This window comes from Sinohyriopsis cumingii, chromosome 11 (assembly GCF_028554795.1).
Source record: "Sinohyriopsis cumingii isolate HCF-2022 chromosome 11, ASM2855479v2, whole genome shotgun sequence".
Taxonomy (NCBI): Eukaryota; Metazoa; Mollusca; class Bivalvia; order Unionida; family Unionidae; genus Sinohyriopsis; species Sinohyriopsis cumingii.
The window spans coordinates 22824910-22845022 of record NC_142971.1 but is presented as its reverse complement, the minus strand read 5'-3'; the positions used below and the strand labels follow the sequence as shown (position 1 = coordinate 22845022).

Here is a 20113-nt window from a genome sequence, read left to right as displayed (position 1 = left end):
GAGATCGGAATGCGATTTTGTGTCCGGATTTTAGACCTTTTGGCCTCAGATCTAAGGCATACCGGTCTTAACTGAACACAGACAGGTGAACCTTTGCAAAAACTAGGATAAGGTGGGCATTTGGAATAAATTGCGGTCTCCATACGAAAATGATTGGTCTATTAAGCAACACAAAAAAAAAAAAAAAAAAAAAAAAAATCCAACTTTTACCCTTCTGCTCATGCGCAAGCAAACTAACCAATGGAAATTGATGTTTCTAATACAACTAGGCATTATTCTCATGGATAATCTGTTGAAAACCGCTGTATTACGTTGTATTCAGAAATAGCACCCCAAATCTCGTTCCTACGCACATTTCAGGCAAAAAATGACAAAAACCTCTGGGGCCGAATGAGTTAAAAGGAAGATTCTAATTGCTCGAGTGACAACAAATTACCATAAAGGACGCCAAAATGTAAGTTATCTGGAACAAGTATAAATACAGAAGACGGACAGTGGGGAAACGGCACGTGAACAAAGTGAAAGTAGCATGGGAAGGTTATGAACATACTTTCGATTCTTGGATTTTTACAACTTCGTAAGTAATCGACCTTGAAAAGAAGAAGAATCTTTGAAAATGTCATCAAAGTTCGTGACACGTTCACACGTAGCATAACTACATACATCACAGATACAAGAAACGTCAGAAGCAGCTACAGTGTCCTGGAAACTCATATTATATGTTTCTGTCAGATCTCTATATTGTGACCTTGCAACAAAGCGGCGAGCAACTGTAGGTCATTTTACTGAGCAATTGTACAAGGGATATTTGAGAATAACACTTTAGTTTCTTTGAAACTGTCAATAAATGTAACACCCATCGATAGACAAAATAACGTTCTGTAAACTGTACAGTCTGAAGTTACACGTGTAGCACGCGAGACACTTGGATACATATGCGTAGGACTTAACATAGGTAAATGACAGTTACTAAAAATGTCGGAGAAGAAGAACACATCTGCTACTGCGCAGAAAGCACATTGTAAAGTCCAGGTACTCTTCGATTATTCTCTGACTGATATTAAAACCAATAGGGAAAAAGATTACAGAAGCAATTCTGTCATACAATTTTGAAGTCGTTTCATCGTTTTAAAGGTGGTCGCGAAATTGTGAAAGATGACCCATGTTCTGGAAGACCGTTGTCTTCGACGTATGAGCAGGAAACTAACGTTGTGAAACGTCCAATTACTGAAAATATTCGATACATAGTGTAATTTATTTTATGATTTGTTCGCTTCTTTTAATATACGGATGAATCTGTTGAAGCTCATAAAGGTTTGTGCAAGATGGACCCTCAAATGTGTTGATAGCTGATCAAGTGAAATCGCCACACAGCTGCTCGACACATACGAAAGAGTGACCACACATAATAGTTTCGATACTTCATCGAATTCATTGAAGGGCTCGATTTGTTTTTGGGTTTTTTTTGTAGAAGAACGGTCTGTAGCTAGGCCATTTTTGTCATACGATGGCCAGGTGTTCAGGGTGGTTGTGGCTATTCATTGTAAACGCTGGTCGTGAAATAATGGAGTCATTTTTCTCAAATCATTAAAATAAATGGTTTGAATGCGGGTGTTTTTTGGGGGGGTTTTTGGCTTAAAATTTTCGTGCGCAGCTGCGTATCTGAGTTTAGGTAGCTACGCACCTGGTAGATGCGGTAAAATGCAATGCGGTAAGAAATACATATGCTAGGTTTCTGACAGTGATTATATTTGACTGGTTTCTGCACTTCTAACAACAATGAAAAAGAAGCAGAAAACACGTATCACTTACACTGAGAATTCACTACTTCACCGAGTCAAAAATGAGACTTTCAGACAAGCAAACGTATAACATGTTATTCGCAATCTCAGCAACAAATGTAATAGTCGAAATAATTGAAACTAGCATTCGTAACTTTTCGCACATATAATGGTTCAGGTTATGACCGGTGCTCTCTATTATCTATACAAATAGTATAGAAACGGGTACTGAGGCAAAGGGCTACCTCATATCTATCCGAGACGTACCATTTTACAGTCAGTCGAAGCACTAAATTCCAGAGAAAAAAATCATCAGAGCCAATAAGCCAAGACGACGAAAAATTATTTATGTTGGCTAAATGGACTGTCACACAACAGGTCCTTTGTAATTATCCCAGTTAAACTATTCTGATACAATGTTAGGCTAGCGATAGAAGACAAGCACGTCGTAGCTGGGGTCCCTCCAACAGCGAGGATGCACGCGACAGGGCATAACATAAGTCTTTTTTAGCTGATAATAAGAATGACAGTAAATATATTTACAATTATGCATCTTGGGGTTCCTCAAAATCTACTCTGCTAGTTAGTTTTGCAAATCAGAATCTCATGATCTAAATTTCAATTTTACGTAGACCAAAACAAGAATTGTTTTAAACTAATGTTGAGCACGCGACAAAGTTCAATGGTACCTGGAGATGGTACGTGCGCATTAATATTGCTAATGTGTACTGATGAATCTATGGTTGTGTATTTATTTTGGAATACAACATAAATTCAATTACTTTGTTTACTGTGGTGTATTATTGTTTTATTATTAAGCCTTAGGTAGAAAAAGAAAATGAATATATAATTTTAAAAAAACGTTACTGAATTTGTGTGGGAAAATATGAACTCGTTTTTTTCTGAGTAATACTGTAATCCCAATGTCGTGCAGTATAATTCAGAAAAACTCTTCAATATTTTCGATACGAATGCAGTAGCCTGTAAATATTACTTCAACATTAGGTTATATTTAAACAGTAGGCTATCGTTTTTATATTATCTAAATCGGTTATGAATTTCCACAGAATAATCATTAACGTCGTAATAAAATAGCGATACAAATAATAAACACCGTTTTCTAAATGAATTAAACATGTTGCAGAATTTCGTCGAAATCTCTGCTCCCCCTTCTCTTTCACACACGCACACACACACGCACACGCACACACGCACACAAGCACACACACACACACATTCATACGGAAGATAAAACGGGATGTGGAGTGAGAGAAACAAAAGAACCTGCGACCCTTGGATTACGAGTCCGACACTGGGTTGTGTGTTAGACTCCTAATCCAAGGGTCGCAAGTTTGAAACCTGTCCAGGCAAATTTGGACTTGACGTGCCCATAGCATTTAGCACCCAATTCATTAGTATGATAAATCCAATAATGTGCTAAAAGTAATGTTAAAACCAACCAGATAACTTTGCATTTACAAGATGTATACATATCCATCGGCAAGCCAACATAAATAAATAACACGTTTTAGAAAATCTTGTTATACAACAATAATTTATTTTCTTTATAATTGACAGTAGTAAAATATTTTATGGACAGAAATGAATTTTTTTCAAATGAGCCATATTCTATGATCATAATATAACTTTTACTTGCAGCACACATAAGGTCAGTACATAATCTAGCATATAAAGTGCAGAAACTCTCCGATTGGAAACTGTGCAGATGTTCAGATAAATTCTTGACCCGTTTCCTAAAGATAGTAAAATTAAAATATATCTTATACAAGAAAAGAAAAGCTGGTAAACTGATTGAGTTTAATTTAATAATATAAAATGAAACATATTGTGTGCTACTTGAATAATAGATATTAATGTAGAATTCTGTAAAATATTATCTAATAAAATGTTTGTTCTAAAGGAATTATGGTTTGCCTATACATAATGCTTATCAAGAGTTGCTGGAAAATAATATTGTTCAAAGAATCCTCTACCTCTAGTAGCTAATTAACAAGAGCCTGGAACTCTGTTCAACATTTTTTTTTAAAAATACGTCCCTTAATGTTGTGTTTATGTGACGTTTAAACACCTACCTACCTACATACATACATACATACATCCACCTCTAAGAGTGAGGTAGTAAAAATGAATCTCGCAAATTTATCGCTGAGATATAAAAAGACAAAATTGAAAACTTGCAAAATCTGGGATTAAATTGTTTCGTTTAAAATACTGGCGCCATACGATATGAACCTGTGTATAAACAAGAACGGCAAACAAAAATAATAAGTTACAATCGTAGTACACTGGAAATGAAGGCTAAAGAATACAGGGTGAAGTGTCTGCTAGTTTGTCTGTGCCCGACGTAAGTCTCAGCTGCTAATAGTGGAGTCACTAGCCTTAACAAAAGTTTAAGTATTTTGAAGCAACGTCATATTTCTTGCTACATAATGACTTGCATAAAGTTATTGCGTAAACTATTGTGCAAATATCAAGTTTCATGGTTATGCATGGTTATGCATGAAAAATTAAATGTTGATAATGGGAAATCAATCAAATTCAATCAAAAGTTGTTTTATTTCAACAGAAACATTTTAATTTATTATGTGAATGATGTCTCAGAGTTACGCGTTGGTTCTATCGACCATTGACGTGCAGCCTGCAGTTGCTAAGGTGCAGTTTAGTTCAACAAGTGTAATTAGACAGCCCAACCTGACGAAATCATGTTATTGGTTATTAATTATATCATGATTATTGCTGAGACAATGTCATTTTGCCGCTGTTCACTGAAAACTTGAAATGTTGAGTGAATTTATATTTTGTTTCTTTCTGCAAAATAATTGCTTTTTAATAGATTGAGTGATATGGCACAAAATCTTGTTTGTAAAATCGTGGACTTATGTCCATGAGTATTGGCGAAATAATGTTAATGTATGTCTACCCCATCTAAACAATTTATGCTAACTTTGCACACACGTCTAGGTCCAACAAAATATTTATAACAAAAGTCATTCACTTGTGACGAACCATAGCCTCCATTTTCTTTGTTCTCAGGATTTAAATTTCACTCAAAGCCTTGGAGGGACGGGGCACTCTGATATATTCCCGTAAAAAAGACAAACCGACCGGTAAATTAATTAAAATCTTCACTACGTTTAGATTGCTTAAATTTCGTTGCTAAAATTTGGGTCGTGTTTTGTATTTCAGGCTGTAAAGTACTTATGATCGGCTTTGAAATGCTCACTGGCAACTGATACTAATGTGAAACAAAGAAAAACATATCAGTGTGAAATTATTAAAGTTTCTTGTTTTGTGATCATTAGATGAATTGCGTTAAGAACCTTTCAGTTGACAAGAACTGGTATCTGGAGGACCTTGGAAATGGGAAAAACGTGGATCATCAAGCCACGCTCACGCGATGTTTGATTTGCTCGGTAGGAGTCCCCTTGTGTGCAAAAAGAAAGATTTTCTGGCGGCAGCTATACGATTTTGGATAGCTTTGTGATATTCATTTTGTAAGAGTTTTAACAAAATAAAAATAAGACAAAGTCAGGCTATTCGATTTGGGAACTCGCAGGAAAATGCGTACTCGAGTGTGTAAAGTTTACTTGAAGTTAGTTTCGCTCCTCGCAACAATGATTGCATAGAAGGGACTCTATTTCTTTGTGTTAATTCCCATTTAAATGTGAGCAAGTATAGGTCTTTATGAGATGATGCTGTTACTGGAATGGTATTGGCTTGATCTGAATAGATTACGTTTTAATAATAGATGGCAGTTCTGCTTCTTAAAGTGGGTCAGTGAGAAACATATTTTTGTCTCCACCAGACACGAGGTCAGTTGAAAGACATTTTCAGTTGGAAAGACGTGATTGAAATTTCATAATCTCAGACGGATGAATTAAGATGACAAAAAGTATTCATAAATTTATACTAAAGTGCGTTTGATTAACTAACGAAGAACCTTACGAAGACCATATATCCCCGGATCTTATTGTCACTAACACTTGAAATCTTCTATTAACCTTATAAAACTGGAGAAATATATACATGTTTTGACACATCTTTGAATAGCGATCATTAGCAGGCAAAACTGATTAAACAATACAATCCATTTTATGTCGCAACAGGTAAACGAGAACTGAAGTGTGATATATCATAAATCTATCGTCTGGTTATTACAATGGAAGCTAATGGATAGCAGAAACCCTGCTTATCGATACATCGGTTCCTCGGGCTGTTCAGAGGCTACTTTTGCTTGCTTATCTATATTAACATTTCCAAGTTCTACCCCGTATAAAAGCAATAATTTAGACGAAAATGAATATGCACTGGGTAATAGGTCTGGTGATTCAGGGTTGGTGACTATTAAGGAGGGGGAACCCAACGGCATTATGTTTGATAATTATGATAGAATCACCTGCCATGTTGCTGGGAAATTTATTATTTTGCAGGACCGATAGCCTCGTTAAAGCTACAGACATCACAGAGAAATGTGAAAAATGGCACAACTATGGATCGAAGGAATGATAAGAGAATCGTCAAGTTCACAACCGACCAAGGACATCGGCAATAGAAAAACAGTTTAATTCCTCTCCAACTCGAAATAAGGATATTATTAAGGGAGATGCTTATTATAGTTCGCAACCATTTAAGTGACTATATGACCTATTTTTATTATGGTGCAATGATCAGTAATTAGGACGAAATCGAGAAGGGGTTGCGACTACATAAGGAATGACATCCTCCAAGTCTATCAGCCTAGTTAAATCGAATTTGGGAATTTAAAAAGCTTTATTGTAAGCTCGCTTCTCGTCCCACAATCAACACGAATAATACAATGCGCAGCTTTGAAGCTGTTTCAGAAAAAGATTGAAACGCTTCCTAAATTTGGGGCAAACAATACAAAGACTTGTTTCGCTGGCATATCCTGGTGGCCCATCTAATATTCGATTTGTAAAAAACAAATTTCTTAGGAGCCGTCCAGAACGAAGACCCAAGACTTGAGATTTGGCGAGATCGCCCTAGCAGCTTACAGGAAGCACTCAGAATCCTGGTCGAATGTGAGGCTTTCCTCTTTCCTACTGGCGTAAGGCACAATAGTGTTAGCTATACTTTTCAAAGTAAAACATTGTGAATAAGTAATTGCAGACCAGTTGTGAATAAGTAATTGCAATCGCTAAAACTGTAATTCAAGCTACAACACAAGATGATATAAGAGGCGATCAAACGTCCAGTGCTGCAATTGCAGTGATTGGGTTATTGTCAATGTGAGATTACCAAACCCATAAACAGTGACAGTGGTTGGTCGAGGAAGAAAGGACCAGTGAACATACAGAAAACACCAAGCCTGTAGGCTATGTGAAAGAAGAAATATGACTTTACAAGCAATATTTAGTAACTGGGAGCTCGCTCTACTAGCGGACACGGGCGCTGCTGTGCCTATCATCAGCAAGAATGAAGCACTAACTAAAGCTAAAGTAATACCGTTGTAACTAAGACATCGGTGCTTCCATGGTCAAGATTGAATCTCGTCGCTAACATGAATTCTTAATTTCTTGTTTTCGTCGTAGCTGAAATTAGCTGTGAATGTTGGGTTTGATTTTTCCTTCTATATAAGTGTGACTGAAGCTCCTGTGTTATTTTGCGAGATCTTTGGATTGTTATCGTATTTTTTTAGATGAGAACATTAGGGTCCAGGCAGTTAGGGAAGTTATCATCTGAGGATGGATGGCAAATGTTGAATGTGATAGGTTGTCTGCAGAGTCGTTACTAAAGCATTTATCGATGTTTCATCATGAAAGGAAAATACTTTTCGTGCGAGCAGTTATTAAAACGGAACATTCCATGTTACTAAAGATGTAGAAGACATGCAGGTTACAAGTTGCTGATCGATCCAGGGAGACACCATCTACGCCAAAATGTCGAGTGTTCCAAAAACTATTTGAATGGCAGTCACCCCTCACATTTGTGAGAGTTAATCCAGAGGTCAAACAGCCATTGGATCAAAACAGATGAGCACAGTCTCAGCAGAACGAATTTTGCACATTTTTTATAAAACGCTCAAGGCAGGGAATGCAACACCGCATAGAAGACTGCCGTTCCATCTCCGGCAGGAGATTGACACGCAAGTCGACGATATTTTGAGGAAAGGAACACGAAAACTTGTACCAATGGGAATACCGAGGAGTCGCGGGAATATTCAATATATTATCAGAGAACCAATGCAATTGAGTATAGGAGGGCGCACCGATATTTTGGCAAGGCTTTTGATCGAATTGGAACTGCAAGGTTCTTACGCAGTCTTACGTTTCTTTCATTTCTTTTGTTGTTTGAATTTTTTTAATGAACTGACCGGTGATACAAAATAATAAGGGTCGGCAAACGCTATGTCTCCGTCAATGATCAATGGGTTGGTTGTGGACGTTGTTGTCTAACCGGTGGAATAGAGAAACCGCTCGAACAACTAAGATAGATCGGTGTACTGCGGTTGGTGTTATTTTATAATTATATTATCTGATTGTGTTATTCGTATGTGAAAGAAGATGCCTGATTTAATTTTTCTATTCGGTAAACTGATTGGGATTCAATATGTGCAGTATTCATTTCCCAAAGTATAGTTGAGAAGTCGTGTTTTCTGCTTTGAGCAAGAGTTATGTAAATTAAAATAGGTTTTTGTTCTTTAAGAGCAGCTGCCCTAAATATAGCCGTGCATTTTTAAATAGTAGATTGGAATCATTCCCATTGAGAACTTTTGTGATTTTGCCTTTGGAAATAGCTGTATGAGTGAAATATGATATTAATGGTTTGATTATTTAGATAATAGTGGCAGTTGTTATGTCAAAGTAGCATTGGTACATTAAATAGTAATGTAGTAATGAGCTTGTAACGTCAGCTGCATGGTATGGTACCAACGGTATATTTTGGGCCGTTTATTGCTGAAGACATGGGGTTTGATAGAAATGCGTTCTCCTGTAGGAAGCACGATCTATGTTTGCCTTACGGGAAGCAATGTGAAGCTGAACCTGTGCCTTCACACCTGTTAGAGGTCTGTTTGTTGAGAAGCTCTTCCTTCAGTGTGCTTCAAGAAATGTTGGGTCCCAGCACATCATCGGCAATAGTCTGCTAGGTTTCCATCTGTGCTTGGATAGAAGAATCAGCTTTTCTCAGTGCTTATGAGGGAATTTATGAAAGACTGCTCATAGTTAACGAGAATCAGTTAGACGCATTGATAAATGTATCAATGCAATGTCATATTTAGAACTGGATTGTTTGTGATATGGGAGAAGTGATACTGCATATCCATAATTCTTTCTAGTCATCTATTTTGTATTGTTTAGGACTGTTTTCTCACGGATAAGACTTCTTGTTTCGGCCGCAGAGGCAAAGTTGTCTTTTGGCAACACGATCAGGACTGACATCATGACTGTTGATCATGTGGATGCTGATGGAAGTTTCTTAGGTATCATAACAGCCTGAATTTATACATGTTAGCAGAAGTGTAACCTGACAGTCTGCAACTAAGTGAGTGGGGTTTTTTTCTGTGCTGTGAAAGTTGGACGCAGCGGATTTCTTTGTCGTCGTGTTGGGATGACGTGGATAATAGAGAGGATGGCGTGTCAGAGGCTTGTCAATATTAGGAATTGGCATTGTGAGAAGGTTTCTGTGGAAAACTGTCGGGCAGTCAATAAGAATTGGCATCGCCAGGTGTTTTAAGTAACGGTGTTTCTCAATTAGACATAATGAAAGAAATTATGAAAACATATACTCCCTAACTTATATGTTGTCAATAACCAGGTATTTAATAGTATCCTTTGCCATTCTGTGATCAAGATAGCAGTTTTAAATTTAGAAATTGATAGATTCAACCAGTATTGATCGTAGTTGGTCTCAATCATAAAATAAATATATGCTATGAGAAAATAGAAGTGCCTGGGTGAAAGACAACACATTCTGCAAAAGAAACGTATTCGATAAAGATGATTGAATAACTTCATTGTTTTCTGGAGTTTTAGCTTTGCAGTCAGTGTCAAATGCTGACTCCCCGTTCAATACTATTGGATTACGACGTTTTCCATCGCTTGGGCATAAATATTTAGTATCTTCTAGACATGATTTTTTCTCATACCTGTTCAAGATACCTCCAAACAATGTCCAACATATGAACTTGCTGATATTTTCTTCCCCGTACAAAACATAGATTAAAGGGTAACAACAGACCCTCATGTATATTTTGGAGAGAGTAGACGCGTTGCTGTCAGCGAAGATCAGGCCTTCTTGTATCATCATTGGCTTAATCGAATCCGATGTGCGAGAATTACGCCAATGACAACGTAACGTTGCCTCAGCTCATCAACAGAAGTCTGACTCGAGTTTCGTAATTAAAGAATCATACAATATACTTAGAGAGAACTGGTACACATAAAAATTACAAAAATGTCAAACGATATAAAAAAAATTTTGAACCAGATCAATCATAGAAGAGGTGAAGGATAAAGAATTAAAACGTGCTCTCACCGGGCAAAGTGCTCTGAAAAACAATATTTGTTTCTAGTTCCTCTAGTAAAAATACTAAAAATACTAAAAAGTTGCAAAGAATAAAGGAGAAAGGCAAAAACCCTTAATTAAAACAATGAAGAACATATAGTAATTTATTTTATCTGTCATATTTAACTAATTAACATAGATGTTTAAAGACGTGAAAGAGATGGGTTTGAAGCAGTAGAAATGTGATTTTTCTCTAGAAATGTTTCTAATTTAAATATAAATAATGTCTTTTTGTTATGCGTCGCGACAGTAGCCTTGTCTCGATCAATGGCTATTTACCGCTAACGACACACTGTTTATTTAGACTATCTTACGCTCTTTTGACATCCACGAGTCTATAGAAATATGTTGAGCAAATAATATTACTATCACGGGCTGACCGTATCATTTGTCTCTGACATTCCAAGCCCTTTATCTAGCTGTAATAGCTTATCAAATGCTTTAGTATTTTTTCCGAAACTAACTTAAATAAATACACTGAACCGATAGTCGCGCTCTATTTCAGAGACATATTTGGTATTTCTTTTTAGTCAAAATCGCTCAGTGAAGCAGATAGTAAATACCATGTACTGGTCTTTCAGAAGAAAAAAACACTACAAACAACGATGCATTCATGCAGACTCATCACCTTTGAGAATCGTGTTATCTTTGAAAACTTTATATTAAGCAAGTGCGCGACGATGGTTTAATGTTGTAATGAATTTCATAGATAACAAAGACATCCTCTGCCATGCTCAATCCGAACGTTTGGACACACATTTTGGAATGTGGATAGAGTACCTTGATAATAAATAAATACAAGATCATTATTTTGGTTGGTGTTATTGCTGTTCTCTTTTTCTTTGTTTTGACTCAGTTTAAATTCTCTGTTCTGTCAGTGTATGTATGGACAACTTACAATTTAGGTGATTGATCAGGCTGGGGATGAGTTTACCTTACCTCCGCCTCCTCCCAAAAAAATTTAATCAAATCAAATCAAAATGAACAACGTACTGGACTGCCACACGGCCGATGTTTACTACTAATTTTGAGATAACATTTCACTTTTTTGCCTTAAAATCTTAAGGAATCCTACTAAAATATTGAGATGAAAAACAAGCACTATAAGAAGGCTAGTATTTCACTTAACCACCGTTTGTCTGAACAAAGCTATTTGTGACAGTAAATTTGGCACATATGAATGAATTAAGTTTTCTCTTTCATGTTTTACTGATAGCAATTCCTTGATTGCTAAGTAAACAGTATTTGCGAGTGTCTGCTTGTTGAGGACTCATCCAGTGTATGCAAGAGCAGAAGTTTGATTAAATTTTCCCATGAAATTTAGTTCGTCAGTTTGTGCAATAATTCCATACTGTACTTATAATTGCCTTGTGAAACATATTTTCTCACCCTTTATGATTATAACGCGAAATTAATCACAGCAGATCGAATCTTGCAACGAATGTTAGAACGTAATACATAATCGTAGCCTAGGGAGGTGCGTTGGGTACGATCGTGCTCATTATATTTCGCCTCAAGCTGTGTATGACAATTCCAAAAAATGCAAGTCTGCAAAAAAAGCATACTTAACAGAATATTTATTCCCTTTAAATTTTAATATGAGTTGTCAGTTTTTACGACTTCGTTTTTTTTTGTGCCAGAATATACATTTGTTTTATTGTTATGTGCGTTTTAGATAGAAATGTGCCCGTTCATTAAGAATTTTCTATCAGGATTGTGTTGCTGTAAGGGCATGTTTTCACTAAAAGAAAGATTCAAACTGTCTACACAGATTTGAAATTTTGCATTTTTTTTTTGCATATTATACTGTAGACAGTAGCGATATATCTACTAGAGGCAGAGACAGGTGGATACGATGCAATATCACATTTTAGTTTTAAACGTTCTACACATGAAAACCTTTGTAATCTTGAAAATAAGTTTACGAATTTCTCAGTGTAAGAAAATATTCAAAATTTCCAGAGAAATATTGCAAGACTGCTTTAATGGAAATTTATAATTTGATGACTTCTTTTTCATCCATTCTGTTATATTTGTGTTCTGTGAAATAATTAATTGAATATTAAGCAGGCACGTTTTATAACATCTCTCTCTCTCTCTCTCTCAAACTAGCTCAAGATTTGTTTATCTCCAATGATTCCTGATTAAGCCATTTAAGCTTATATTGTCACATAATTTGCATATTTCACATTTCGATTCTTTTCAGTCTTACAAAAAAATCGAGACCACATGAAATCCTTGCTCACCTTTAACTTTTGATGTTTGGGTTGAGGAAAAACATTACGAACTTGACAAGAATGTAATTGTAATTTATACATGTCTTCCTAACTGGTATGTGGTAGCTAATTTAATTTGTATGCAATGCCAATCGTTTGACGAGATTTACAAATTTGTGCAAAGCTGTTTGATATTAGTCTTTAATTCGAAGCGGTATTTCTCAGAAAGCAATGAAGAACGCTTGCAATTCTTTACCAAGTTTCTTAAAGATTCAGTTTTGTTATAAACTAATTCGTGAGAATAAATGACCTGTCACAACATAATGGTGCTTATTTCCACTTAACAAACTATCTTTTATTCCAGGCAACGGTACCTATTACTGTTCATTCCATAGCAATCAAATAAAGAATATCGGCTGTTTATTGGGGCTTGTGAAGCTATGCATTCTACTTAAGAAGCAGGATTACTAAAGGCATTTACTGCCAATTAGAGAAAAATGAATGCTGATTTCGATCCATCATGTCAACGTACAAAACAGAGCAAACCACACATAGCATCTCAGCCGGAAGCACTCTGTGACGTCACAGGCTCGTTAATCTTCGGAGACCTATGAGAGAAGCAGAAGAGATGCACCGGAGTAGGTCGGTGTGGCGGAGAAAAGCATATAAATAGCAGATACTTAATTGATTGTTACAACACCTGGACAGCGCGCACAAGCAATTGGAATTAAATCAAGTAAAATTATAGGTTCCCAAGGTTTCCGGAGAATGAAGTTCCAATACCTTCTAAACTGTGTCGTAACATTTGCATTCCTTTCTATAGACTGTGCACTTCTAGCAGGTAAGTTTTATAATCTCTCTCTCTCTCTCTCTCTCTCTCTCTCTCTCTCTCTCTCTCTCTCTCAATGGAGTCTATTTGGATCATATTTTTTAAAAATTTGTTTTAACCAAATTAGATTATTTGACATTTCACTGATATTTGATATGTATAGTAACATATCTGTCGTTCAGACAAACCGTTTTACTGAGCTGCATCAATATTGTGTTCCTTATTTTTGTGCCAATTTTCCAATGCTAGCTTCCAATGGATATTTAATAAGGCAAATAAGTTTAATTTATTTTTTTTGTTCATAAAAGTAAATTCTGCGATTTTGTGATATGTATGGTCATTACTTTGCTTTCTCTTACACTTCTTTAGTTTCATCCGTGTTATTAAATAACACGCAAATATTGTCGTCACTGACACGATATTAGAGCTTCTAATATTATTCAATTTAATTTATTTCTCCAGTTTCCGAAATGATCAGTTCCAGTTTACAGTTGTTACATTGTCGTAGGTTTTGTACAATGCTTACCAAAGTTCACTATGAACACTGTAGCGTTCAAGAAAGAAAGTAAGTACATGCAATACATTTCAGACAAATTTACATTATTCTCTGGTTTTGCCCCACGTTTCTACCTCTTCACGAAGTTTTAGTGCATTCATATGTGTATATATATATATATATATATATATATATATATATATATATATATATATATATATATATATATATATATATATATATATATATATATATATATATATATATATATGTATGTATATATATGTATATATATGTATGTATATATATATATATATATATATATATATATATATATATATATATATATATATATATATATATATATATATATATATATATATATATATATATATATATATATATATGTGTGTGTGTGTGTGTGTGTGTGTGTGTGTGTGTGTGTGTGTGTGTGTGTGTGTAATGCCTCTTTCATGCTTTGATCGATAGGTTTCGAACTGTTAGAACTGTTTTTTTATGTTTAGCAAAGTATCAATAACTCGCACCAGGGTTTCTATTACGCGTAGACAAATTTACATCAGGTTATGGGGTCATACCTTATCTGGAACGCTTTAGATGGGAGCTCTGCACGTTTCTCTCAACATTAAAAATAATCACGCCACAAATCTTTTATTTTTATTGGATATTCCAAGTACTCATACCATAAATTCAATATAGGAACAACTCTTGCAAAAACAATTAACAGCCAACTTTGTTCTAGTGCCAGTGTTTAGTGGACATGTATAAATCTCCCCAAACGTAAGTGCTTTAACAACTGTTGGCTAGAGTAACTGCTTTTAAAGAGTCAAAATTGCAAACGGTAACCCATTCTCATGCATATATTTTGGGAAAGATTTTATTTGATCTCATTTGCAATTAATATTTTTATCCTAATTATATGACTATGTATATACTGACGTATGTGTGGGTTCAAAATAGAAGGATTTACATCTGTGTCAAGAGTAAAATATACCAATGGGTGTCAAGGGCAACAGAACATACACGTTGCCCAATTTGCCAATATTTCTAACGTTATCATATAAATGGCAACTTCCTGTCCAGATCGCAAAGAGCATTATTTTGTTCGTTTGTTAAGCTCCCTACAAATGAAGTCAGTTATTCGAGGCCATGGGCTGTATGGCTGATACGAAGCGAATTAACCAAAATCGTCTATCGAAAATGAATTAAAAGAGTTTTAAAACACATTAAAATTACCATCTGATATATTCAAATTGGAAACGTTTAGCATTTCCCTGCAGTATTTTGTATCAGATAATGTCAATAGTGACACTATTATAATAGTCGTACGCAGTCCGTTGTTGTGAATAAATGTAATATTAGTACCGTTGCAAATAACCAGCGCGTATAGTGATCGCAATAATCGCAAAATTAAGAATTGTACAAATAAGGAATATTTTCATGTGGAAATCAGATGTAGTTTCTCTCTCTCTCTCTCTCTCTCTCTCTCTCTCTCTCTCTCTCTCTCTTAAATCCAAAACTGTGTTGCTGCCTCTAAAAATTTAGTTTCGGCTGAAAATATGATTTAGATAATAATATTTCTGATCAGCTATGTTACTATATATGCTTGATAGGGATATTTTTTAAAGCAAACATATTTGGCATTGAAAGATAAGAAGTACCTATAAATAGGCTCTATTCCTCATAAACAATGATGATGTATCAGTCGTTTTTACCTCTTGAAATGGGTTCTGTAGATTTTGCTTATTTTTGGAGTATTTCGTGTATTGAGGTATTTGACGTTTGTTGACAGATTTCTGAAAAGAGTCTTTTTAATATCCATTCCTTCTCACCCATTCTCTAAAAGTGAATCAAGCTCCTATTGAGTGCAACATACCATTATGTGGTTTCAATTTCATTTTCTCTTTGTCCTATAAGGCCTTGTTGCCTTTGAAAATGCCACAACGCCCTTGGTGATAAAGAGCACATAAGAAACCGAAAACATGACAATACATTTGATTCAGTATCGATGCCATTGTACACTGTAGAACACGCATTAAATTCTTTTGAACTCTTGAGTACTTTATATTGCCAATATATTCACAAGGTCATAAGTTTGATATGGTATTACACTAAGTAATAGAAAAGAGCTAAAACCAACACATTTGGTAAACTTCAACAAATAATTTATTTCCGTCCAATACCAAGTAAAAATTTAAAAAGAACTTACAGAATTGTGAATAGTCCAAAATGTTTTATCACCAGTCCTAATATATAAAGTTTTAATTAAATTCCAGTAGTGTTCAAAATAAGATCAAGCGCTGAAGGTGTTGATGTGCCTATAATCTTGAATATACTATTGTACCAGTGGCCTGAAGTGTGATGATGTGCCAACAGTCATCCAATTAATCAGTGATATAATTCGCGATGTCCTTGTCCGAGTTCAATAAAATCCCAACTTAATGCTCCTGTCCAAGAATATTATTGCGCAAATAGTAATTCCAAAAAATAATAATTTTACTAAATAACCACCCAAATCGAAATATCAGGACAACCATAAAACTGATTCTTCTTCAAGCTGTTAAGGCAAGAATGAATAATTTTTAAAGTTAACATGATTATGTATATATAAAAAATAACAAAGAGGATGAGCCAGGATGTAGTCTAAAGTTCTTTTCCATACAATTCTAAGTTGTAAACAGATCAAATCTGTTACTAAAATTAAAATAAGAAATGTGGTAAACATCAGGTACAACAGGTTCTTCATGCGGGAAACCCAGTAATATATACCCAGACTCAAATAATACGTTTATTTCTATTGATAATGGTCCTAGTATTTAACCCACTATCAAAGAGAAATATTAACTATGTATTATTTGTTTAAGAAAATCAAAACAAAACCATTGTCGCTAAACATGTACACAGTGAACTTGATTTAAGACAAGGTCAAGATCAAAATACAATTAAACATAACTTGTAATCATGGAGAAAAAGTAACATACAAATTATATATATATATATATATATATATATATATATATATATATATATATATATATATATATATATATATATATATATATATATATATATATATATATATATAACAGATAGGTCCCTCCGTTATCTTTAATACATTGCGAACAATGCCATCAGAGCAGCAGTTTGTTGTGGTGGAAAAAAACTAAATGTAAAATTTGACCTTTTTACAGTTGTGTGTCTTCCGTCGTTCATGTATATTTATGAGAAATGTCTCCATGGTTAAGCTGAATTCACTGAATTAGAAGTTTTTCGGTTGCTCGACACTCTGCACGCATCAATAGTTTTACACTGTTTGATTAGAGACGTTTCTGATGCTCTGCGCTGCTCAGCGATCTGACATGGTTTAATTAGAAGTTTGTTATGCTCTGCACGCCTCAATAATCTTAGATGGTTGAATTAGAAGTTGTTTTTTATGCTCAACGATTTGACATGGTTTAATTAGAAGCTCTTTTGATACTCTACACTGCTCTACGATCTGACATGGCTTAATTAGTAGCTTATCTGAGCTCTACACTCCTCCGTAATCTGACATGGTTTTATTAGAAACTTTTATAATCATCTGCACTACTCGACGATCTGACATGATTTAATTAGAGATTTTTTTCAGTTGTCCTGCACTGTTCAATGGTCTGAAATGGTTTATTTATAAACTCTTCCGATGTTCTACACTGCTCAACGATCTGACATGGTTTAATTAGAGAGTTCTTTCAGTTGCCCTGCATTGGTCAACCATCTGAAATGGTTAAGTTATCAACTCTTCTGATAGTCTGCACTGCTCAACGATCTGACTTGGTTTAATTAGACGTTTATCAGTTGCTCTGCACTGCTCAGCGATTCGACATGGTTTATGTGAAAGCTTTTCTGACGCTCTGCACGCCTCAACAATCTGCCATGGTTTCATTAGAAACTTTTATGATGCGTTACAATGCAGTTATATGCCATGGTTTCATTAGAAGTTTTTATGATGCTTTGCAATGCTCAGTTATCTACCATGGATTAATTAGAAGCTCTTCTTATGCTCTGTACGGTTCAACGATCACCTGAGTATAACTATAGAGTAGTACTTCATTTTCACTCATCGTTTGAATGGAATCACATGGCTGTCTCATGATGAAGAAAAGAAATGCAGATTATAAGGAACATAATTGATAAATATGGGTAGCTATCAATGTTTCTATATACTGCACGCTGACTTAAGATGTTCTTAAACAAGCTTTCTGGAGAGTTTAAAAAGCATACTCTAGAATACCAATCCATTCTTGAGTTATAGGTCAGAACATAATTTTATAAATATCCTCAGTTCTGTAAACTTCTTTAGAGCATTGCCTCTATTTTGGAGTTTTAGTTGGTGATGGTGGTGGTTTCATTTAGAAGCCTGCCTCTGGTGTGTAATTATTGGGAATATCTCAAGTTTCTATTTTAAAAATGATTGCATTCGAAGTTCGTCGTTATGCTGCATGGTTCATCGATCTAAAGCGACCAACACTCCTTCAACTGATATTATAGTTTGGAAGGAAATCAAAATTTGATTGCAGGATGGAGATATCGAAAATAGAAGTAACAAAACCAGCTGAATGTGGGTATTGATCACTACCAAGTCTAATATTAACTCGAATTACTATATTTCATAATTCATTACCCGATTTTAGAGAAATGAAACTAGACATTACAAAAGAAATTGTAATTGAAGCACATAATAGGCACACACATACACACACATGTACACGTTAGGTGTTAGCATCTCACTCTCTCTCTCTCACACACACACACACTATATATATATATATATATATATATATATATATATATATATATATATATATATATATATATATATATATATATATATATATATATATATATATATATATATATATATATATATATATATATATGACAGTCCATATATCTCTATTTCCAATGTCCTCAATACAACAGTCGTTGTCAGCTTAGTGGTTCTTAAATGCACAACCACTGCCAATAATTTGCTCTAATCATCTAATGGCCACACATTACGAAACTCTAATAATTTCACACTTTCATGGTTTTTCATGTCTCGCATTTAGGCCTTCTTCACGCCATGCAATGCAAACCACGACGCAAACATCCAATGCAAAGAATTATCCCAGTCTCAAATTAGTAAATACGCATGCCAAAATAAACCAAATTGATTAGTAAATACGCATACCAAAATAAATCAAACTGATTAGGAAATACGCATACCTAAATAAACAAAATTGATTCCTTTTTGTTAAGAAATTAGGTAGGGTCCGTTTTGCAAAACTAATCTATGCTATGAAAAAGTCGTGTAAATATTGCACATTACCACGTTTACTCTTAGAGACTGTCTAAGTACTCAGCTTGAGAAATATATTCACAACTCCGACTCCCCGTAATCAACATATGAACAAATAATCAGTAAAATCGAAAAAAGTTATACCATAGTTTCATACATTGACCACGCCTCCCGATTGATGTCACACGTCTTACATTTGGTCCTGAATCTTAATTAATTATAGCCCTAGAATCAACCACCAACCCTATTCGTGATTCCCAAACATGATTACAGATCTGACTCAAATTCAGTGGATCTTATCCTTTAGATCCACCGCTCTCCGTCCTATTAGATACAAAGCGTGATCATGCATCCCTTAAAAATAAAATACAAAAGCAATGAAAAATATACATCAAGCTGAATCAATAATGACACTGTCTTGACTGGTCTGTCAAGACTAGAAACTTTCGTGTATTAACGGGAGGTTACAGTTCCATTCTAACAAATCAGGATCTTTTCAAGAGAACTCATTCAAAACTCAAAAGACGATAGCCAGTTTCACCCATCTTTTATAATGACTATAACTCGCATTTCTATCTTACATTATACATACACATATACGCACACATACATACATACATACATACATACATACATACATACACACACACACATACATACATACATACATACATACATACATACATACATACATACAGACATACATACATACATACATACATACATACACACACACATACATACATACATACATATATACATGCATACATACATACATACATACATACATACATACATACATACATACATACATACATACATACATACATAATGAAAATCTAGTAGACTATTACCAATGCTATCCCAACAGGTGTCGAATGACATTGTCGGAAACGCTCCACACTAAACAGG

General features: G+C 34.8%; 1 protein-coding gene across 1 annotated transcript in view; it reads left to right on the top strand.

Annotated features, from left to right (window-relative positions):
• Window positions 1-13228: 13228 nt before the first annotated feature.
• LOC149787765 (uncharacterized) overlaps window positions 13229-20113 on the top strand; it is a 24969-nt gene continuing 18084 nt past the window's right edge. The window contains exon 1 of the mRNA XM_089973954.1: window positions 13229-13382. Coding sequence (XP_089830080.1) covers window positions 13310-13382 — 73 coding nt within the window. The 5' untranslated portion in view covers window positions 13229-13309. The remainder of the gene's footprint in view (window positions 13383-20113) is intronic.